The sequence below is a fragment of the Anabrus simplex genome, chromosome 5, assembly GCF_040414725.1.
Source record: "Anabrus simplex isolate iqAnaSimp1 chromosome 5, ASM4041472v1, whole genome shotgun sequence".
Taxonomy (NCBI): Eukaryota; Metazoa; Arthropoda; class Insecta; order Orthoptera; family Tettigoniidae; genus Anabrus; species Anabrus simplex.
In genome coordinates this window covers 23972492-23997133 of record NC_090269.1, presented here as the reverse complement: position 1 = coordinate 23997133, position 24642 = coordinate 23972492, and the positions used below count along the sequence as shown (strand labels likewise).

The following is a 24642-nucleotide window of genomic DNA, read 5'->3' as shown; positions in this document are numbered from 1 at the left end:
TTTCCCTTCTTTTCTCTGCTGTTCTACCTGCACTGACTCATGCCGATCGAATCCTCACCGGTACCTCTCCTGAACTCACTCCCTGACGAGCACTCGTAGCCCTCATTTTTTTTCTTTCCCCTTAAAACATTAGCTGCCGGGCTGAGTGGCTCAGACGGTTAAGGCGCTGGCCTTCTGACCCCAACTTGGCAGGTTCGATCCTGGCTCAGTCCGGTGGTATTTGAAGGTGCTCAAATACGTCAGCCTCGTGTCGGTAGATTTACTGGCACGGACAAGAACTCCCGCGGGACTAAATTCCGGCACCTCGGCGTCTCCGAAAACCGTAAAAGAGTAGTTAGTGGGATGTAAAAACAAATAACATTACTATTAAAACATTAGCTCACTTGGCTTCCCCTTCCTTTCCCTCCCTCTTGCCTACCTAGTGAACCGTGTATATTGATTGAGGGAGACCTACCTTCATTCCTGTCCTCTGTTAAAAGCCTAATTATCTCCCGCAACGTCACTATCTCTTCCATCGTACTCCTTAATGCTCACTCACAACAACAGTCCCTACCAGTGGCGTATAATGAGGGCTACCAAGGCTATCAGTGAAGCCCAAACCTCAAATGAGATGACACATTGTTCCATTTACAGAACTTGAAAGCAATGAGAAAAATAACGCCGCACGTATTTCTGAGAACAAGGCTTCGAAGACTGATATTGCAGCCCAGACTCTCGTCCCTCTCCCCTCGACTCACGGCACGCGGCTTCCTGCTGTATGCCTGATAGGCGCGGGGCCGGGAAGGATAGGTCCGTCAGATCGCCACTGCTATCAACCATGCGTTACTCATCGTATATACCTCCTCACCTCATCCTTCTGACTTAACACTCCCGTTTACTTCTACATCCTTGTAGGAAGATACTGCAGGGCTGCTGTTATAGGAGTAATATAGTTTTATTTTTAAAGATAGATCTGCTAAAATGAAATGCAATCTTTCAGGTTTAGTGTTCATGATCATGGGTCGGACACCACCACTGATCTCCTGAGGAAGCCAATTAACCAGTGAACGATGGGTACGACCGCTGAGAAATTATTATTATTATTATTATTATTATTATTATTATTATTATTATTATTATTATCATCATCATCATCATTAATGGTGCATGGCATCTGTTTGGGCTTGGTGGTGACCGAATGAGGATAAAATGAATAGCGAAGATGTCATAAACACGCAGTCCCCAAGCCAGGGAATTAACAGTATGAGGAGTTGATTCTGAAAATTGAACCGGGGCCATCGGACCAAAAGCAAGCATTCTATCCATTTAGCCACAAAGCCGGACTTCAATTTGCTAAACCTTAGGCTACCATCTCGACTGATCAGGTGTTGAGTATTGGCAGTGGCAGAGGCCTACGCAGTAGCTTGTGAAGCAGCCTTGACAACACAGCAGGCTTCTCTGTTGGCTATTGGCTGCAGCTCAAAACGCTTAAGGCTTGACGTTCACTAAACCAACTATCGAAAAGGGGTAACCTAAGTCTAGTGGTAGCCCACGTCTTGATCCCAGCATACGCCACTGGTCCCTACAACTGCTTTCCCCAGCCATTATTTTCTTATTCACAGAAATATGAAATATTTTCAAACAGAATCAATAAAAATAACATATTCTGTGAATTTAAAAAACTCAAGGTAAAGAAATGCTACGTACAAGTATACTACGTATAACAAGCAAGATACTAAGGAATAAAATAACTACACTACAGTACTACTCAGGCCTATATCTATATATATATAAAATAAGAATTTGGTCTGTACATTGCTGAGAATTTAAAATGAATTGTATTTCTGTATCGGTCGTGTCCACAGTAACGAGGAAATGCACGTTTAAATTTTCCGTCATTTCTGTCTGCCTGTATGAATGTATGTACGCGCATTACGAGAAAACGGCTGAAGAGAATTTAATGTAAATTGGTGTGTAAAGTCGGGGAATGAGTCGCTACGATCTAAGCCATAAATAATTTTATTCACGCTGAGTGAAATGGTAGTTTAGGGGAAGGCCTAAAATGTAATTCTCAAATATTTATGTTAGTGGTCCTATCGATATAGTTATATAGTGTTAAATTTCCGCTCATATTTTTGCCGTATTGGCTACGATAACAGAGATATTCATGAATTTGGATTTTTGTTGCTAAGTACATATCAGCGCCGAGTTACGAGAAAATGGGTAAACAGATTTTAATGAAAATCGGTATGTAAAGTTGGGAAATAAGGAACTACAGTCTACGCTATAAATAATTTTATAAGATGCCCTAATAATACAGAGTCGGAAGAAAACTAAATGTGAAAGCCTACAATACAGAAAGCTCATAAAACTGATCAACAATAATATTACATTGTCCATTGTTTGTTGTGATGTGCTTTGTGTCTTCTGTTGTTACTCATCTCTGATAGATGGGATTACTGCTGCGTACTGAGTATAACAGCCTGCCTGAATATTGGCGGGAAGTAACTAGGGAGTTAGATCTTAGCTCTCCGTTCTTTAGCGCCATTTCTATGGTTCATAAATTTTCTGGTACTACCGGTAGATAACACACTGGTTCGTCAGAGCATCCCAGTTATTCAATCCCTACTCTGAGGCACTGATTAGCATGAGCAGTGTGTACATTTAACGGAATAACGGCAGATAAGTGTTCGCGACTCTCTGCAGCCTTGTCATTCCAGCACTGGAACTTTGGTCTGTCAGATCGGCAGCGTAGTACTGTTCGTTAAAAGTGAGAAAATGTGCGATTTTTCATTTGATCGAGTATTTTATATGATAACATTGCTACCGGCGTCCGTTGTAATGTCGTATGTTGAGTTCAGTTGGGAAAACGACAAAGACGATCTTTCTGAGAATTCCGTAGCGAAGCACGGGTACATCAGCTAGTCAATTATAAAATAATATTTGAATTCTTCTTGCCAAAGATTCAGTTTAGTTTGTACTTCTGCTTCTGTCTCACCCCGTAACATAACTTCATTAATAAATACGAACACATTTGTTGTTTGATCCTTCCTTTTTACTGCTTTTTAAATCTCGTCCATTATAATAATGAAGATAAGTGGTGATAGACAACTTCCTTGTTGGACTCCGCTCTCGGTTTTGAAACAACTTGACTTGCCTCCTTTGCACACAGATTTTTGTTCCTCGATATAGTTGTTTTACTCGAATTACTGTATAATATCTTCTGGCAATTATTTCCGTGTCTTATATTTGCTTACATGGTATCATATGCCTTTTCAATATCCAAGAATACAACTATATTCTATTTTTATAAACCGTATTACTATAGGATCAATTGAGGGTGCATAGGTGAAAACTCACTTTGGAGAAAAAAGGGAATTAAATATTTATTTTTGATTTTCTTCGGTGCTTATTTCTCTTCCATACTATAGTGTTTCTCATTATTTAGAATATTTAATTCAGATATGAATAATTCATGTAAAATGTGACTTAAATGGCTCATGAATTAAATAAATAAGAACTTTTAAATCAATATTATGAGCCCTTTTTACGCGAACAGCATTTTCGGTGCTAAAATTCAATAAACAAGACTTAAATATAGTGCTTTAAATTAAATGTAATCCAATATTAATGCCAAAGATTGAGTTTGTGCAAAAATTAAGTGGTTACAGTAGGTCAGTATTGTTAGGGAATAGAATTTTCTGTTCAGTCTTGGTTTATTATTATTGTCAGAGAATAATGCCAGAAGGTCCTACTTCATTTACTTTTCAGTCTTGGTTTATCATCCCCTCAATAAACACAGTATCATCTTCAGATACAAATTTTCACAAGCTTCTTATATCCTTCGCCGGCCCCGTGGTGTAGGGGTAGCGTGCCTGCCTCTTACCCGGAGGCCAGGTCAGGGATTTTTACCTGGACCTGAGGGCTGGTTCGAGGTCCACTCAGCCTACGTGATTAGAATTGAGGAGCTATCTGACGGTGAGATAGCGGTCCCGATCTAGAAAGCCAAGAACAACGGCCGAGATGATTCGTCGTGCTGACCGCACGATATCTCGCAATCTGCAGGCCTTCGGGCTGAGCAGCGGTCGCTTGGTAGGCCAAGGCCCTTCAAGGGCTGTAGTGCCATGGGGTTTGGTTTTGTTTGGTTCTTATATCCTTCACTTTCCTTTGGTTGATGTCCGCGGGAGCGGTCTTTCCAATGGTGTTGTTTCTTGTATATAGATAGAATAGGGAAATTTCCAAATGCTAAAAGGTTGAAATTTGCAGTGAAGATGTGAGAAACTCTCACTGTGTTTATGATCACATACTGCATTATTGTGAATGGGACATTATTTCTGTATACTGGCTTGTTCAGAAAGAATGGAGATAAAAATTTACCCCAGTCTGGCAATAGGTCCACATCCAACTTCAAAAATGGAGAAGGGTTTCTGCGGTATAATACCACTGCAGTAAGATAAGGCTTGGCATTCCCAATCACTTCTTTCTGGTTAATGTACAAGTCCTAAGTTCCTATCATACTGTGAGAAGTTGTGATCACGAACTGGGAAAAGTTGCACGGCTAAATTTAAATAAGTTAGGTGTAACAACATCAGTTTTCAAGATATTCCCCTGAATCTTTTGCCATTATTAACTAGAGAAAATGGGGGACAAACCTATGTATTATGCGTAAAACGGGACCATAGGTCTATGTGCCCTTTTTACGTCGACCGCCTCAATTGTAGTGGATTTCGATGGGCACCCTCGGGTTGACACAGAAAATCTGGTTGAAAAAATGACCGCTATATTTCATAAAGGCCAGGATTTAAGACAGCCTGATTTCCCAATACAGTACTAGCACGGTGCAGTTACATTGAGCACGGTGTGCGTTTTAGCAGACTCGAGAACGAAGGTGACTATATTGAGTTTCATGTTCCTCGCTTACCAGTATGTAAATGTTACTTGATAGTCTTCTATTTACGTTTGCATTACTATGCTATTTGTCATCGCATACTTTTAGTAACTGGAACTGTGAAAGACGCAACGTCTCAAGAAGGTGGTATTCCTAAGATCGAATGTAAAAACATCAGAAAAATGTAGAGGAGAGTCATTGTAAGCGTCTGGATTATAGCCTTAAGAATCGTTGAACTGATTACCTTATATTTTCTCATTAAAAGTGTTAAAACGTAACTTTTATAATGATGATGATGACGACGATAATTGTTATTTTAAGGGGCCAAACATGGAGGTCATCGACCCCTGTATCGTAACAAATATAGGTCTCAACAGAGTTTTCAAGATCGCGCTAATTTCAAATTAAATTTTCAACTCTTGAGGCGTACAGTAAGCATATGGTATTGTATAAGTTCCTCGCTTATACAGTTTTCTCAAAAGCTATCGAACCTATAGATACAGTATAATATTTGTTGTGGGTACCCGTAGGTTGTGTACATGGGAGACGGATTATATTTTTGATTACAATTAAGTCTGATAAAATATTAAATGCGAAGAAAATGCAATACCATTTGCTCATTCCACTTGTAAGTGCCTATATAAGCCATGCAGATGTGATGAATAGGGTCCGAATGTTTATGACATGTCATATTTTATTTCTTTATATTATTTCGATGTACAATACAAGTTAAGCATGATTTTATCTGCGGTGACTAAAATTATGCAATTTTCAAGGGTCATATAAAGTAAACTTTTGGCTTTTTGTCATTTTCCGGTAATTTTTCGTATTATGGTTATATTTCCCCGTGAGTTCCCGTTTGTTTCTTTTTTCACATGCCTGCTTGCAGTCGTCTCAAAGACCGACTTTTCACATCTCCTAATTGCTGTCTGTAATTCCTTACAATTATCTTTCTTAGAAATACAGTTCGCTCAAAATTTACAACATGATTTGCTTCGCATTAAGGCTTAATTTTAACTAAGTGCGTGGCCATACTTAATAACTTCATTCCTACCACCACCATGAACGCGTTAATTATGATATAATTTTTTTTAAAACTGCCAATGTACTCATGACATTGCAAATGATATGGAATAAAACTGTAAAAAATTAATTGAACACAAAATTCTAGTGTTAAATGTAACAAAGGCTTTTCAGTCTGTCAAACACACAGCAAATACAATGTAAATTAAAACACTATAAACATATCTGTAAAACACACACTAACATACAAATAATGACATGTTTCATTCTACAAGAACATCCTCAGATTCTATCAAATCACTTAAAAACAAGCTTATAAATATGTACAGTATTGTTTACGTAGCGTAAACTTGTCAATGATAGAGATAACATGAAACAGTAATGATAAAAATAAAATATATACAATTATTGATGACATGTTATATGTTATCCGTTGGTGACAACGGACTTAACATCGGCAGTCTAGATAAATACGTAAGTTTTTCATTATATTAATAATTGTATATATTTTATTTTTATCATTACTGTTTCATGTTATCTCTATCATTGACAAGTTTACGCTACGTAAACAATACTGTACATATATAAGTTTGTTTTTAAGTGATTTGATAGAATCTGAGGATGTTCTTGTAGAACGAAACATGTCATTCTTTTTATGTTAGTGTGTGTTTTACAGATATGTTTATAGTGTTTTAATTTACATTGTATTTGCTGTGTGTTTGACAGACTGAAAAGCCTTCGTTACATTTAACTAAGTCAACACTGGAAAACATGGCTTCATTTTTAACAAACACACAAAATTCTAGTAACAATGAATTCAGTGGGATGCATTATATGTTATCCAGATCAACGGAAAAGACACATAAAAGACAGAAAACAATAAAACTACAATAGGTTCCGTAAAGAACTGCACATCCTAGTGTACTTACCTTCCCGATATCATAATCCCAGACATGACCGATTCAGAGATCCATGGAGAACAGGTGGTGGAGGTGGTAGTGGTGCTTATTGTTTTAATGAGAGTTACAATGCGACCATCTCCTCTTAACTCTTAACTCTGCGTACAGGTACAACTCTTCGATAAATGAAAGTATCGGCAAGAGAAAGGCGTCCATCATGACATACAGTAGATGTGTATATGAAAATGAAAGATTCCCTAGGCCTCGCAAATCTAATACCGTTGCGGTCGGAAGAAAACGAGAGTTGACCGTGGGAGATCGGACAGGAAAAAGGAAGTAGGATGCCTAGCACACGTCAGTAAAAGCAATGCTAGATTCAGCTCGGAAACCCGTAGTTGCCACTGTACGCTCCCAAGCTGAGGTGGTGGTGGTGATTTTTGTTTTAAGAGGAAGTACAGCTAGGTAATCATAATCATCCTCTCTGAACAAGTTAAATGAAAACAAATATTGAAATAAAATAAAACTATTTATTCGACGGGAGAATTTGAAAATTAATTTAAAAGTAAAACGAAAATTATTTTATTAAACCGAAAGGGCACAGAACACTTGAAATTTATACGCCCTTGATTAATCCACTCCCATACATGAAACGAAGAAGATGAAAATAAATCAGTCCAAAACAAAAGTAATGGAGTGCAGTCGAACGAAGCCAGACGATGCAGGAAATATTAGATTTGCAATTAAAGTCTTAAAGAGAGTAAATGAATATTGTTACTTGGGTAGTACAATAACTAATGATGGCAGAAGTAAGGAGGACAAAAAATGCAGACTAGCACAAGCAAGGAAGGCCTTTCTTAAGAATTTTTTTTTTTTGCTAGGGACTTTACGTCGCACCGACACAGATAGGTCTTATGGCGACGATGGGATAGGAAAGGCCTAGGAGTTGGAAGGAAGCGGCCATGGCCTTAATTAAGGTACAGCCCCAGCATTTGCCTGGTGCGAAAATGGGAAACCACGGAAAACCATTTTCAGGGCTGCCGATAGTGGGATTCGAATCTACTATCTCCCGGATGCAAGCTCACAGCCGCGCGCCTCTACGCGCACGGCCAACTCGCCCGGTAGAAAATAAATTTGCTTAGCTCGAACATTGTTATACAAATTAGAAAGATATGTACTTTGAATACTTCCGTCTGGAGAGTGGTATGGAAGTGAAACATGGACGGTAACTAGCTCAAAAAGAAAGAGAATAGAAGGTTCTGAAATGTGGTGTTACAGAAGAATGCTGAAGGTGAGATGGTTGGATCGGATCACGAATGAAGAGTTAGTGAATCGAATTGGTGAGAGGAGATCGATTTTTCTAAATTTGATGAGAAGAAGAGGTAGAATGATACAACACATCTTACGACTTCTTCATTTTTTTCCGGCTCCATGGCTAAATGGTTAGCGTGCTGGCCTTTGTTCATAGTTCGATATTCGGCAGGGTCGGGAATTTTAACCAAAATTGGTTAATTTCGCTGACATGGGGACTGGGTGTATGTATCGTCTGCATCATCATTTCGTCCTCATCACGACACGCAGGTCACCTTCGGAAGTCAAATCGAAAGATCTGCATCTGGCGAGCCGAACTTGTCCTCGGACACTCTCGGCACTAAAAGCCATACGTCATTTCATTTTCAGTTGTTTTTAAGTCAAGTGAAGGTGGTAAGGATGGTAGGGGTAGACCACGGTATGAATATGACAAGCAAATTAGAGCAGATGTAGGATGTAGTTGTTACGTAGAAATGAAGAGGTTAGGTCAGGATAGGGTGCATCAAACCAGTCCATGGACGGATGACTCAAACTTCTTCCTCTTCTTCTACCGCTTTTCCCACACCGGTGGGGTCGCGGGTGAACACTGTCTCGCACATGCTGATATGAATCCGTTTTAAGGCCGGATGCCCTTCCTGACGCCAACCCTATGTGGAGGGATGTAATCATTATTGTGTGTTTCTGTGGTGGTTGGCAGTGTGGTATGTCTGAATATGAAGAGTAGAGTGTTGGTATAAACGCAAATACCTAATCCCCGAGCCAGAAGAATTAATCAGCAGCGATTAAAATCCCCGACCCAGCCGGGAATCGAACCCGGGACCAAAGGCCTCAATGCTGACCATTCAGCCAAGAGGTCGGACGACTGATGACTCAAACAACAACACATAAAGCGAATGACGAGATCAGCAGTATTCAGCTAGGATGGTTGCCTACTTGTACTTCCTCTTAAAACAATAATCACCACCACCACCTGTCTCTTACAGGCTGAGGTTCTTCTTAGGCCAGAGAGATCGGCGCACTCCGTGAGGCTGTGGACCACGGTGAATTCGGTAGCACAAGAACACGCTGGGGGTCTTCCTTCTTTAGGAGGTAAGAGTGCGTAGATCTCCCATGACCTATCCTCAGCCTACGCAAAACTAGGGCCTCTCTCCGTGAAGGCCGGAAAGAGGACCGCCACTCGACAGAGCCCCTAGAACTGGGATCCGGAGAACCTAGGACATGCGTACCACTAGGTGACACGCGTGGCACGTCAGACAACATACTAACATAGACTATTTTAATGTTTTTAACATGTAATAAATGGGTTGAAAATCTAGCAACAGAGCATATTTTAACATTACGCTTTAATAAAGAAGTATATCTCAATTCAATGGCCATATGTTTTTTTATAAATTTTATTAGTTTAAAGCAAAAATGTGGTATACCTTGTTCTTAAAATTTACCTGTTTCTTAATAATGTAGTCTTCAGTGATGTTTGCAAAGTCCGCCTCTGTGGTGTAGTGGTTAGAGTGATTAGCTGCCACCCCCGGAGGTCCAGGTTCGATTCCCGGCTCAATCACGAAATTTGAAAAGTGGTACGAGGGCTGGAACGGGGTCCACTCAGAGATGGATTCGACTCCCACCTCAGCCATCCTGGAAGTGGTTTTCCGTGGTTTCCCACTTCTCCTCCAGGCAAATGCCGGGATGGTACCTCACTTAAGGCCACGGCCGCTTCCTTCCCTCTTCCTTGCCTGTCCCATCCAATCTTCCTATCCCTCCACAAGGCCCCTGCTCAGCATAGCAGGTGAGGCCACCTGGGCGAGGTACTGGTCATTCTCCCCAGTTGTATCCCCGACCCAAAGTCTGAAGCTCCAGGACACTGCCCTTGAGGCGGTAGAGGTGGGATCCCTCGCTGAGTCCGAGGGAAAAGCCAACCCTGGAGGGTAAACAGATTAAGATAGATAGATAGATAGATAGATAGATAGATAGATAGATAGATAGATAGATAGATAGATAAATACATGCAGATCGCCTAATAGGCCGTCTACTAGAAAAAGACCTGCACCAGGCCTCTCCGGAGGCCTTACGCCATTTCTTTTTACCTCACCACACCTGAAAACGTGTTTTATTCCGTGGTTTCTCATTTCCACACAGAGCAAATATTGGGGTTGAAAATTAATTAAGGTCACAGCCGCTTCCTTCCCTCTCCTAGCCCTTCCTTGTCCCATTGTCGCCATAAGACCTATATGTGTCGGTGCAACGTAAAGCAACTTTTAAGAAAAATAACTTACTTTTGGTTGCTGAGAAAGTAAATACCACGGAAATATCAACACTCTAGTTGATACAAAAATATCATTGACTAAAAATACACTCCTTGGCTGAATGGTCAGCGGAGTGGCCTTCGGCTTAGAGGGTCCTGGGTTCCTTTGAAGGCTTATTTAGTGTGTTATTTATTTTCATTGTTATTATGGCTTCTAGATCTTGTGAATGAATTTCAGTGCTGGATCATAGTGTTTCTAGACTTTCTAGACTCTTGTAAAATCAATATTTTTGATGCCCAATTGCAAAACATACCATCTCTTCTTTAACCCTCACCATTTAATATTCATAATAATGCATTTGATTACACCTTTGTAGCATTTTTCTCTACAATAACGGTTTTTCAGATTTCAATTCACTTGTATGTGCCTTAAAATGGAATAAAACCGTTCGACGCATATTATTTCATTTCCCGCATTTTCGCACAACATAAATTCACGGGAAATATAGCAAGCACCATACGCACCATGATCCTCTGTTTCATCATCACTCACATTCAAACGACGATATATAGCCAATGGCAGAATAAAGTTTGACTTACGGCGACTCAGTGACTATGCCAAAAATAATAGTTTCTTAATAAATCCTAACAAAACTCACACCAGAATAACCATTAAGTCGATAAAAGTAGACATGTATCACCAATTATGTTAAATAATACTGTCGTGCACTTTTGTACGTCAATAAAAAACTTAGATGTTATAACGACTGAGACACTAAACTGGTCTGAACAAGTCGTACATGCCGTACAAATTCAAAAATCAGTGTTTCCTCTCAAACGCTGCTCTGCTGTATTTCCAAAACATCTTTTAATACGACTGGTACAATCCGTCTTAGACTGCTGCGACACTATACCGGACATGACTCACCGAGCTCGATAGCTGCAGTCGCTTAAGTGCGGCCAGTATCCAGTATTCGGGAGATAGTGGGTTCGAACCCCACTGTCGGCAGCCCTGAAAATGGTTTTCCGTGGTTTCCCATTTTCACACCAGGCAAATGCTGGGGCTGTACCTTAATTAAGGCCACGGCCGCTTCCTTCCCACTCCTAGCCCTTCCCTGTCCCATCGTCGCCATAAGACCTGTCTGTGTCGGTGCGACGTAAAGCAACTAGGACATGACTCAAGACAGTACGGTAATAAGACGCTGGACGGGAGTTTAAACAGTTGTATTAAATGTATATTTAAGCTGCGATATGATTCTCACATATCACCTTATTATATAGGGTTGACATGGCTTCGTGTGCACGTGCGTTGAAGTCTCCACATGTTGTCACCTATGCGTGGACTGCTAAATTCACGTCGCACAGTATTTCTATTTAGCTTTTTGTTGAAATTTATTAATGAGTTATTTAATTTAATTCATCCGCAATGGAAAATTAATTCAATTTTCCGACAAACAAACGACCTAGGTATTCTGTGAGTTGAGACGAAAATTACTAGGGAACGATATGTGTAAACGAGGATCAACTTGTTCAAATAAAAAAGAAAGGGAGGGATATAAGGCATGGTAGGTATGTATATTTTCTTGAATGTCGGCGAATTCCAAGTGGAGTAGTAGCAAAAAACATTGCTGCTCAACTTGGGCTCGTTGTTGTTGTTTTCAATTCTTAAAAGGTCGTGATAACTTCTTTAAAATTAAGTGTTTAGCTACAGTAAGTATATTAATGTTAGTTCGCTAGTTGTAATTTTAGTAACTCAGTTGAGCCATTTTAGATGTCTAAAACTATCAAAATTTATGAGCAATGCCATGTTGAATAAAAGAGAAGACAGAATATACAGGTATGTTTCTCTTAGAGAGTACTGTATGTATAAAAACGAAAAACTCCAAATTTTATTCATTGGTGCCAAAGAGGAATATTAGGATTTGGATAATTAGCCTACTGATTTAATTTAGAAATGTATGTGTGTTGGGTATTCAGCCCGAAGGCTGGTTTGATCCTCTGCAGCTCCGCCAACAGCTGTCATAAATAGCCTAGGCGTCGCTGAAGAAGCGTACTATGGAAATGAGGAGTGAGGTAGTTCCCCGTTGCTTTCCTCACCGAGCCAGCCGTTGCTACTACATATCAGTCTGCCAAGCCCACTGAAATGTACGCACCAACCAACCCTATGAGCGATATTTTCACACCATTCATAACAGGGACTGGCTGCATAAGGAATGGTATTACTAGCATCGCTCATACCTCAGTCACTTTCATGTTGTCAAAGCCAAGGATGAGACTGAGACAAGTCAATGAAAGTAACCAATTTGATATAGCCCATGCCAGAAGACATAGCCCACTGTAAACACTACATCTCGCCAGCAAAGGCATAATTTAGTAAAGAGAGCAAAATCATGATTCAGGCTTAATATAATTCAAAATATCGTAATTTTTAGGTGGTAAATAAATCCAACGCAGGCCTACACAGCCGAATAGACGGAAAATTGAACATTTTAACAACACATTTTCACAAAATTCAAATTCAGCACTAGCTGATCGTTCGTTTTGGTTTAGGCCGAAATTTAAGGCCAGATGTCCTGACGCCACGTGTTAAAAAAAATGAAAACCCAGAATTGACTGGAATTCAAACCTCAGCCTTCCGGAGGAGAGGGGGGAGCCAGCAGCTAAGCCACTGAGCTAATCACGCCCCCCACCCCAACCTCCACCACGAACAAAATTCAGGTTATAATATATAACTTTTAATAAAATACAGTGGCGACTCGGCTGAATTATGTTGGTAGTTCTGCTCGGTGGCACCCAGTCCATTGCATTACATATAATAGACAAATCTTCATTCGTATTTCATACGGGGAAGTGCCAGATGAGCGCATGCGCACCTGTCCTCCAACCCCGCGCAAACGCCTTACTCCATGTCCTATCAGCTTTGAAGTTTCCGAAAATTTACAGAAAAAATACAGGTACATATACATCTCAATTTTTAAGACCCTGGTTTCGAGGGACTTCAAGGATATAAATTACTGACTTGTACAAAAAACAGTTAAAAAGTTACAAGAAATCAGGCCTTTCTTTCGCTTATCGAAAAAATGTTGATCTAGTATCACCACTCTCATATTTACAGAGGTTCTGAGACCTGCGTACAACTTTGGGAGCCGGTTTTCTTAATGGAGAGGAACAGCGTCTGATAATGCTAACGTTTCCGTTTTCATTTTCATAACTACCTAACTTCGAAGAATTCTCTATCATTACGGAGAAACATCTTCATGATTTCTTGTAGAATGTTCATTCAGTATTGATGTAATTCATCTCACGGCTTGTCTCATCTTACCAGCTGTATTACGAAGAGTAAAGGACTACCTGTTAATTAATTAATTAATGTTATTTGCTTTACGTCCCACTAACTACTTTTTAAGGTCTTCGGAAACGCCGAGGTGCCGGAATTTAGTCCCGCAGGAGGTTTTTTACGTGCCAGTAAATCTACCGCCACGGGGCTGTCGTATTTGAGCACCTTCAAATACCACCGGACTGAGCCAGGATCGAACCTGCCAAGTTGGGGTTAGAAGGCCAGCGCCTTAACCGTCTGAGCCACTCAGCCCGGCAAAGGACTACCTACGTATTAAAACCTTTGTCGAAAGGAGGTCAGTTTAAACCCTTGAAATAATTATCCACCACAGTGCTATGTAACTGCAGTGACATTTCAATACAAATCGTCAAGCCAGGTCTAAAGGCCTTTATTTCCTTTCACACTACTACTACTAAAACGTTTCCGACAAAAGAGTAACGTTACAAAAATGTTGCAATTTTTGGGCTGGGAAGACTTGGGAGAAAGAAGACGAGCTGCTCGACGAAGTGGTATGTTACGAGCTGTCAGTAGAGAGATGGCATGGGCAGACATCAGTAGACGAATAAGTTTGAGTGGTGTCTTTAAAAATAGGAAAGATTACAATATGAAGATAAAGTTGGAATTCAAGAGACAAATTGGGGCAAATATTCGTTTATAGGAAGGGGAGTTAAAGGGAGATGTTCAATAAATTTCCAATTTCTTTGCAATAATTTAAGAAAAGGCTAGGAAAACAACAGATAGGGAATCTGCCACCTGGGCGACTGCCCTAAATGCAGATCAGTAGTGATTGATTGATTCTTCCGCTGAAGGGGGAGGCGACCTCTTACACGGTGACGCCGTCTCTCAGGCCGGGAGATTTGTTACGGTGAAGAAGATGCTCGGAGAAGGTGAGGGGGTTGGCGGTAGGAACTGTCCCGGCATTCGGCTTAGTGCAGGAGAATGGAAAACCACGGAAAACCATTCTCAGGACAGCCGATGGTTGGGGCCAGCCGTGAGGTCCAGCCCTGTCCCGTCTCCCGAATGCAGAGGCGTAGAGCCACGGTAGAGCCGATACCACCCCTCCTCTGCTCGGTTAACCGGTCAGAGTCCAGAACTGTTGGACCAGCCGTGGCCACTTATGGGCCGAGACCCACTCTGTATCTATCGCCCTTCCTTTCACACCCAGCAAGACAAGGTCGTCCCAAAGAGACTGATAGTCCAAGAGAGGAGAGCGTGTGATTTACAGCCGCGCTTGTGGAGGAATTTCCATGATTCCGAGAATTTCGACGTCTCAGCGACACAGCTCCTCCAGTACACTGAATAGGCCAGTCGTCCTGCAAGGCGTGTAGATCATACAGAACCTTATGAGCGACTCTTAGCCACCTATCGAAGAAAGCTGTAGTTAAGCGTGCCCTCATGCTTTCAACCTAATATTCTGCCGTTCACAGATCTAAGCAAGGTTGCCAGATCATCGGTATCTGAATGGGTATCGATCTTTGGCTCGATAACAACACACAATATGAAGGATAGAATCGCTCATCGCCGTATATTGTGTTTCATTTTGGTGGTTCTGCATCTCTGCAGATCGTATTATGGAGCCGCGCCCGATTAAAAACATTGATAATTGATCGGCTTTTCCGCACTTTACGGTAGAGGTGTTTTACATTCTCAATTTACGATTTTGTGGTACTATTTTCTCCTATATTATTACGTTATGTTAAAAAACATGAAATTTAAAATATAATTGATCAACATTTCTATAACAACAAAATGACGTATTTTCACAGTCATATAAAATGGTATCATTTTCGACATCATTTGTGACACAAAACTCACTACACTGCTTAGGGCTAACACAACAGAAATGGCTATCTATCATACGGAAGAGGTAATCTGAAAAGTGATAGCTCAAGATGGTAAAACTCACCGAAAGAGACTCTTTAAGTTGGTGTCGTCCAGCAAACACTAATACTTCGCAGGCGGTGTCAATGAGGGAAAGATCACTTAGATATGTTGGCACTGGAGTAACGTCGTGGAGGCGCAGTTGCGAAATATGTCTACTTTGTTTGAGTAGTAGTGCCACGTACCGTCCAACTCGACCATTGCAGCCACACAGGGTCACCTTAATACGACGAGGTTCAGGACAATCAGTCGACTCGCATTCCGCCTCCTCATCACAATCCGTACTGTCCATAGCACGATCCGTAGGCCTACATTGTTTTACTTCTTGACAACGTTTAATGCACGGGCCAACGGCAGCAGGATTGATGGAGGAAACGATCACCTTTCCAGCCTCCCTACGTCGTGTCGGAAATTTCGCAGGAGGATTGAAGTAACAGTCCATCGAGTCATCGTGATAAAAAGCTCTCGGAATGGCCGCCAGTCGCCACAGGTGGCCAGCGGCCTTACGGAAGATCGCTTGCATGTCATCCCAATCATTTTAAAGACACCGCTGCCGAGCAACGACAATCAACAATACCAGAGAACCACCAATAAAATAAAATATCCTAGATTCTGCCGCAGTATTTGCACGACTATTTAGTGTCTTAACTTACAGCTGTGGAGTTAAGCAATATTGGGTGTGGCCAGTATTCTCGAATGTAGGTGACATGGGAGGGGTGACAATGAAATTCCTAACCCTTAATATTAAAGAACAAATGCAACAAGAATATCATTATTGTGCGAGTGTTAACATAACTTGTATTGCTACCGGTACTCAACGGAGCAATTAATCAGTTTTCGGAAAGAACCATTATTGATGTACAGGGTGGTCGAAAACAACGTTGGGCATACTGATAAATAATTTGAAAAAATAATTCGATATCTCACGCCGTTATAATTTTATCATCTACTGAATTTAACCAATCAGATCGCTTCACGGGCAGATTCAAATGGGCTTTGCGGGGGTGTTTTGCTAAATCTGCATGTGGCTTAAGACCGGCTTGAGAGCCTGTTGAGAAATCAGCACCAAGGGTTTCAGCCGGTGTCAGCGTAGCGCACTTGCTACGGCGCGATCCTGTCAACTCTGAGGTCCGTTTTCAAATCTTTCTCCTGGCAAAGTTAGTTTTCTTCGATTAGTGCTTTCAAGCCCGTTTTAAGTCATGTGCAGATTTAGCAACACCGCCCCGCAAAGCCCATTTGAATTCGCCCGCGAAGCGATCTGATTGGCTAACTTCAACAGCTGATAAAATTACAACGGCGCGAGGTATCGAATTATTTCTTTCAAATTATTTATCATTATGACCAACCCTATAAAACTCATGTTGTTTCCGACCACTCTGTATATTACCCCTGCATTTTCTCGGATATTTAAAGGCGGCGGGGGAATGTGACAACCGCAGAAGATTGTAAGGGATAGACAAGGAAGAGGTAAGGAAGTGGCCGTGGCCTTAAGTTAGGTACCATCCCGGCATTTGTCTGGAGGAGAAGTGGGAAACCACGGAAAACCACGTCCAGGATGGCTGAGGTGGGAATCGAACTCACCGCTACTCAGTTGACCTCCCGAGGCTGAGTGAACCCCGTTCTAGCCCTCGTACCACTTTTCAAATTTCGTGGCAGAGCCGGGAATCGAACCCGGGCCTCCGGGGGTGGCAGCTAATCCCACTAACCACTACACCACAGAGGCAGAAATATTCAGTATTACGAAATGCAACTTCACTTCTCACACGACCGAGCGAGTTGGCCGCACGGTTAGGGTCGCGGAGCTGTGAGCTTGCATTCGGGAGATAGTGGGTTCGAATCCCATCGTCGGCAATCCTGAAGATAGTTTTAAGTGGTTTCCCATTTTCACACAAGGCTGAGCCTTAATTAACGCCACCGGCCGCTACCTTCCCAATCCAAACCCTTTCCTATCCCATCGTCGCTATAAGACCTAATTGTGTCGGTAAAGCAAATTCTAAAATTAAAAAAAAAAAAAAAAAAAACGTAAACGTGTCGGAAGGAGAAGAAATTTGCTGACACGAGGCTGGTGTATTTGAGAAGCTTGAAATACCACCGGACTGAGCTGGGATCAAACCCCGCCACCTCCGGCTCAGAAAACCAGGTCTCTGTACGACTCGAGCCACTTAGCTTAGTGAAAATAAAACTATATATTTTACTTTATAGAGCTCTGTACGTTCTGTTCATTGTAAAAATTTATGTTATTGGTTTTACGTCCCACTAAACCAGTTTTACGGTTTTTGAAGACGCCAGTATATCGGGATGTTGTCCCGGAAATACCACCGGACTGAGCCAGGATCGAATCCGCCAACTTGAGTTTGGAAGGCCGGCGCCCTACACTTTGTTTTCATCGAAATTAGCCTACAACCTATGGTATTTATGTGTGCAATAATAAAAGGGACGAAGCTTCACAAGCATACCTTATCTTGTCCGTACCTGAAAGGCTTTCAGAGAGGTCATATATTCTTTTCTCAGAACTCAATTCACGGCAGGTAGAAGTCGGCAGCGTTTGAGTAACCCCATTCCATTTACCAGTCGACCCTCGCCAGACACTTCCGGTCTGACCAGCCCAGTACTAAAATATTTGTCCACGTCCTTTTACCTGAAGTGAGAAGAATAGGGTAAACCGTACAGCAGTTGATTCCTCTGAGCTGTTTCCTTGCTACCGCGCGAGTTGGCTGTGCGGTTAGGGCGTGCAGCTGTGAACTTGAATTCGGGAGATAGTGGGTTCGAACCCCTCTGTCGACAGCCCTGAATATGGTTTACCGTGGTTTCCCATTTTCACACCAGGCAAATGCTGGACCTGTACCTTAATTAAGGCCACGATCGCTTCCTTCCCACGCCTAGGCCTTTCCTACCCCACCGTCGCTATAAGACCTAACTGTGTCGGTGTGATGTAAAGCAAGTTATAAACTAACAAAAATGTTTCCTTGCTTTTCTGACATCATGCCGTTGCGTCTCTTGGTCTTCGTAAATTTGAGACTCAAGAATTTGCGGCCTAACATAGACCTATCTCATGCTGCAAACGTGCCTGAAAGTTTAGGAATATTCTCTAAACATTTTTCATGGAGTAGGCCTACTGATGTACCGTAATCTTGTTTTAATTTTTCAATACAGCGTGAATGTATTATAATACTGAATGTATAATAACATAAAAATTAAAATCTTGAGAAGTAATAGAGAAAACTAAGGTCCGGATTCTTATGTAATTTAATTACATATGCCGTTCCTTTCCTTGTAGACAACAGAAAATGTCGGCGAATTGTGATTCTGATATGGTTTACCTGTGCTTCATTTTACATATTTTTGCACAGCTATTCTTAGTAATATTACATATTTTTACATATTATGTGAAGAATGTAACATATTTGTACATTTCTAAGTAATTATTCAAAAATATTTAAAAATTGTGTCACCGAGCTCGATAACTGTAGCCGCGTAAGTGCGGCCAGTATCCAGTAATCGGGAGATAGTGGGTTCCAGCCCCACTGTCGGCAGCCCTGAAGATGGTTTTCCGTGGTTTCCCATTTTCACACCAGGCAAATGCCGGGGCTGTACCTTAATTAAGGCCACGGCCGCTTCCTTCCAATTCCTAGGCCTTTCCTATTCCATCGTAAGGGAATGGAGGAGCGGAAAGGAACTGGCCACCTTACCATACGTAAACTCCGGCTCAGGAACACCTCTGCGGAGGTTCGGACTTGCCTTCGGGCAGAATAACCCTTACCATCCTATCCCATCGTCGCCATAAGACATATCTGTGTCGGTGCGACGTAAAGCCATGTAAAATATGTTCTCCTCGGACCCATGGTAAAATGAAAACGAATGAAATGATGAAATTTGGATTTTTTATTCCTTAATGATTACAAAACATATACTAGCATGTAAAAATGCCGATCTTTTTCTTACAAAGGGCCTAAATGAATGACTGTGTAACAATTTTTGTCATTACTAAAACAGAGAAACGTCCGGCCCCGTGGTGTAGGGGGCGACGCGTCCGCCTGTCATCCGGCGGCCCCGGGTTCGGTTCCTGGCCTGGTCAGGGTTTTTAATTGCAATAATTAATATCCCTGGTCTGGGGACTGGGTGTTTGTGACGTCCTTAATCTTCCTTTCCTCACACACAACATTCCACACTACCGCCATTCCAGTTACACGCAGGTTCACACAATATGGTGCCAGTAGGAGCAAAAGATCCACATGGGTCGACGCCCCGAACAAATAGCATTTAAAGGAACAAAAAGAAAAACAAAGAAAAACTTTGCATGTGGAACACTGCATGCAGGTAAGTGACATGCAGCATGGCAATCTACAGGGTGGCCACAAAGTCCCGATACCCCCCTGTTATAACCAATAGAAACCCCTAAACCTAGTTAAATAAGTTGTACATCATTTCTAAGAGAGGTTTTCTTAGGAATATACGGCATTACGAGTCCAAAGCATCAGTCTGTGTACCATCATTTTCATAGCGAAGGATAATACGGCGCCAAGTACTGTGCGACATTCTTCGGAGCATTGCTGGTGTGACTTTAGTGAAAGCTTGTCTTACAGCAACTTTCAGTTCATCCGTGGTATTGTGAAACGATACCCTTTATGAACCCCCATAGAGCATTATCACACGTGGTAAGGTCTGGGCTTCGTTGTGGCCAGGCAAGTGGAGCCGGCAGCACAGGAGGACCACGATCGTCCTGAAAGAACTCATTAAGATATTTGCGCACTGCGATGGCAAAATGGGCAGGTGCCCCATCATGCTGGAACCAACATGTCTCTTTAATTCCGTGCTCTTCCAAGAGAGGAACAAACCAGTCCTGCAACATGTTCAGATAACTGTGTTGATTCACATCACCGTCGAAATAGAACGGCCCAAACAAGCGTCTGCTGTCCATGGCTGCCCATATCATGACATGCGGCGGGTTATTTTCCAACTCTTCATAAAAGCGTGGATTTGTCTTGCTCCAGAAGACCACATTTCGTGCGCGAGAGCTCTTGTAAATCGCACACTCATAGGAAAAAACCACTTTGCCTCGTTTTGGTATTGTGTCGAACATCTGAAGAAGTGCTTATTTAGTAATCTAATGTATTTGTTTATTTCCGTTTGATTACTCTGCCGCAGAAGTGGCACGAACTTTAGTGTGATATCTTGTGTGTATATATCTTTGTGATTTTCTCTCTGCCAAAGAAGCGGCAAAAGGCTTACTTTGAACTCTGATTTCTCTTTTCTGTCAGTGCCATACGAAGAGGCGCACTATGTCAACTTTGTACACTATTTTCTTGTATTTTTTGGTGTAATATGTATCTCTCTTTGGCAAATAAACGGGTTCTAGCGGGGGGAACTATAGCGAGTGCGATGCGGGTGCACTCTGGGGGCTCACTTGAGGGTTGCGGTGGATTCCTGCGCCAGAAAATCTTTATCACTCACTCCCTTTACGTATGTACGAACATACTTCTCTGTATACTCCATATACTCTTCCCACTACGAAGGCTGAAGAGCCGCTCGTTCGGCTGATGGCCCGCCTTCACCGTATGGTGAAGGAATTGAACAAACTATTTGCTTGCTTGCTTTCTGAAGAAGTGCCGCACATGCCTCCATTCTCCGGTCCATGTCAGCATCCGATAATTCCTAGACGGGCGTAGGCCGATATGGGCGCAAGCCTAAGTCTTTTTTCATGTGCTTCTGCATTGTCGACCGGGGTATTTGCAATTCCGCCGATCTTTTAAGCGTCGACTTCTTCGGCGACCTCTCCACGGACTCCTCGACAAACTGACATGTTTTTCTTCTTGTGGAGGGTCTCCCACTTCTATCCTTATCTCTCACACTTCCTGTGGCGAAGAGTTTCTTCACCCAACGCAGAAGTATTTGTTTTGGAGGAAGCTCTCGTTGAAATCGTGCCCGAAAGTCAGTAGGAACGAGTGCTCTTGTCTTTGTCTTCCCTGTTTGCCATCTCTCATGCACCCAACAACTTGCAATAATTCAATACTGTAACTGGACGTATCAGCCATCGTTTAGTTCACACAGTCTGAAACATAGAACAAAACGAACGTGCATTAACATTTATAAGGGAGTAACGGGACTTTGTGGCCACCCTATACATTTAAGGGGCCCATAGACGTGCAATATTATTGCGCAAAATAGATTGTACAATATATTGTTAGCTGCCTATAGACATACAATATTACTGCACAAAAATCGAGTTTGTGCAATAAATAAAATCGTGTGGAGATAATATTGATAGTTGTGCAATATATTGTGCAAAGCGGTCATAGACGTACAATATGCGTTGCAATATATAGTCAGTCCATGCCGGTATTTTATTTGGTGATTATATAGAGTGACACTGATCTTTGCTGCGTTTTGATCGCCGTGGGCGTAAGTGCCAAAAAGAAGCAGAAACGGAAAAGAAGCACAAGGACCAAACAGTGGTTTCTAGACAGAGAAAAGTACACTCATGAAAATTTACTCAATGAACTGAGAAAATGGGAACCAAATGATTTTCGAAACTTTCTGCGCATGAATGGTGAATTGTATGATGAACTCCTCGCTTTGCTCTTAACATCCCACAGAGCCGGAAGGCCATGGTACACTTTTTCTCCTCCTTTTTGCCTGCCATCACGATACCTTCTCCAACGCTTGTTGATACCAACTAACGGGAGGACGGGATATTGCACAATATTGCCAACACACAGCACAGTATTTTGCAATTTGCGCAATATATTTCAAACTTTCTTGATTTCGTACAATATATTGCACAACCCTTCAATATTAAATACACACTATCAATTTTATTGCACAAACCCCGATATTGCGCAATAATATTGCACGTCTATGGGCCCCTTTAGAGCGGGAAAAGAAATGGCGTATGGCTTTTAGTGCCAGGACATGTTCGGCTCGCCAGGTGCAGGTCTTTTGAGTTGACTCCCGCAGGCGACCTGCGCGTCGTGATGAGGATGAAATGATGATGAAGGCGACACAGAAACCCAGCCCCCGTGCCAGCGAAATTAACCAATGATGGTTAAAATTCCCGACCCTGCCGGGAATCGGACTCGGGACCCCTGTGACCAAAGGCCAGCACGCTAACCATTTAGCCACGGAGCCGGACATTTAGAGCGGGATTTTTGCTTCTTGGATATATTAACTAAGTGCATTCCTTTTTATTGCCTTGCTGCTTGGTGTGGGATTGGGACTGGTTTACGTCGTTTGGTGGCGGGGCTGTTAACAGGTCGTTCTTCTTCATCTGAGGAGCTATCTTTAAATGTAGCCTCTTTGGAATGTATAAGATTTTCTGCCATGTCGACCCGGAAATGGAAATAATCTAAGACGTCTTTCTTCTGCAGCCCACTCGCAGCGTTCCTTTCATCTGCTCGATATTGTAAGCCAGGCTGCTGCTAGACAAACGTCAAAGAAATGGAAAATGTTCGTTTGGCCCACATTTTAGTTCTTGTCCGCATATGATATTTAGCTACCACTCTGTCCAGTAAGTCTAGTCCACCCATGTAGATATCGTACTGAAACACAAAATTGGGAGCTTGATAATTAGATATTTATTGTCCTTCTTGGACCATCTTTTGCACCCGCCTTCAGGCTGAACACCAAACTGTGTACAGGCCAAGTAAACTCCTTTGTTGTCATATACGAACGCTACGTTGCCATCTTCGAGTACTAATTGGCCATGGCTCCTGCGGCCGGCCTTTCGCAGTGCAAAATCATTCACAAAGGATACTTTCCTAGGAATTCTGCTAGACCTAGAGGTTGCTCATCAGAAGATTCCCATGAAGAATCATATACCACATCTGTTGGCGTAATTTGATGTTCAAACTCATCCTCACTATCATCTTAATCACAATCTGAAACATCAGGGTCAATGTGATTGAGCAGAGTTGAAATATTGCCATCTGTAAAGAACTGCAGTAATATTTCGTATAGTTTAAGTACCAAAGTATCACTGGTGATACCTATATACTTTTTTAAATATATCCTTCATTGTATTTTGTCATAATTATCGTTTTATATATAACCCCATGTTATGTTAACTTAAATGTATAATTATACAACACGAATACAAGCAACAGACACGTAGATATAAATATTTACCTTTATTTCCATCAAGGTAGCGGGAACAGCCAAGAACGTCCATTGTTGCTCACTCCTGCCTCCTACTTGGATGTTTCTAGTATACCGTACTACAAACAGTTAAAAAACGTAATCCGTACGGCGTATCGTATAATTATGATACTTACTACAGTTCCCAACCACAATTTCACATTCAGAGCAGTGACAAGAATAAAGTAAACTCGTGTCCTCATCCCGAGGTGGTGCAGCTCTTTTCAGGCACACCCCCATTGGAGGTGAGCTGCATGTACCATTTCAACCACATACCAGCCCTCCTGCCACTCTTAAATTTCTGGCAGTACCGGGAATCGAACCCGGGCCCCCGAGGACGGCAGCTAATAACACTAACCGTTACGCTACGGAGGCGGACAGTGACAAGAATGAAAGATAATAATTAGGCCTATCATATATGATACCTGGGAACCGAGGAGGCTAAAAGCCATACGCCATTTCATTTTCATAGGTAGGTCGGCTATCAGGCGTCAACTCGATAGACCTCACCAAAGGCCATATCAATTTTTAAAAGTTACAAGAAATTTTCCTTTAACAAAGAAAGTTTCATAAAAAAAAAAAAAAAATTGTCGACAAATAATACGTACTGACACACAAAAATACTGTGAATATCTAAAGCTGACCAGCAGGCTAATACATAATACCCGTCTCCCATAACATAGGAAACCACAGGCCTGGAAGAGGGTATTGTTTTCTGTAATCTTTTCTTATTTTTAATACATGCAGTATACAATAGTTGATATTTGTCTAGTAACATAATTATAAAATACAAAGAAAGCACAAATAACTTAAAAACCGACCGGAAAGCATCAAAAACGAATGTTTTTTTATTTTATTTATTTCATTTCAATACATGCACCTGAGCCAAGGCTCTTCTTCGTGCAATACAAATAAATTACAATGGCAGCTATATTCACAATGTAATTAAAAAATAAAA

At 41.7% G+C, this 24642-nt stretch overlaps 2 protein-coding genes across 2 annotated transcripts in view; one reads left to right on the top strand and one right to left on the bottom strand.

Annotated features, from left to right (window-relative positions):
- Positions 1–16077, bottom strand: part of LOC136874277 (malate dehydrogenase, mitochondrial) — a 69862-nt gene extending 53785 nt beyond the window's left edge. Inside the window, exon 1 of the mRNA XM_067147906.2 lies at positions 15580–16077. Within this exon, the coding sequence (XP_067004007.2) occupies positions 15580–16077 (498 nt within the window). The remainder of the gene's footprint in view (positions 1–15579) is intronic.
- LOC136874276 (protein twisted gastrulation) overlaps positions 1–24642 on the top strand; it is a 56592-nt gene that overhangs the window by 7271 nt on the left and 24679 nt on the right. The window lies entirely within an intron of this gene.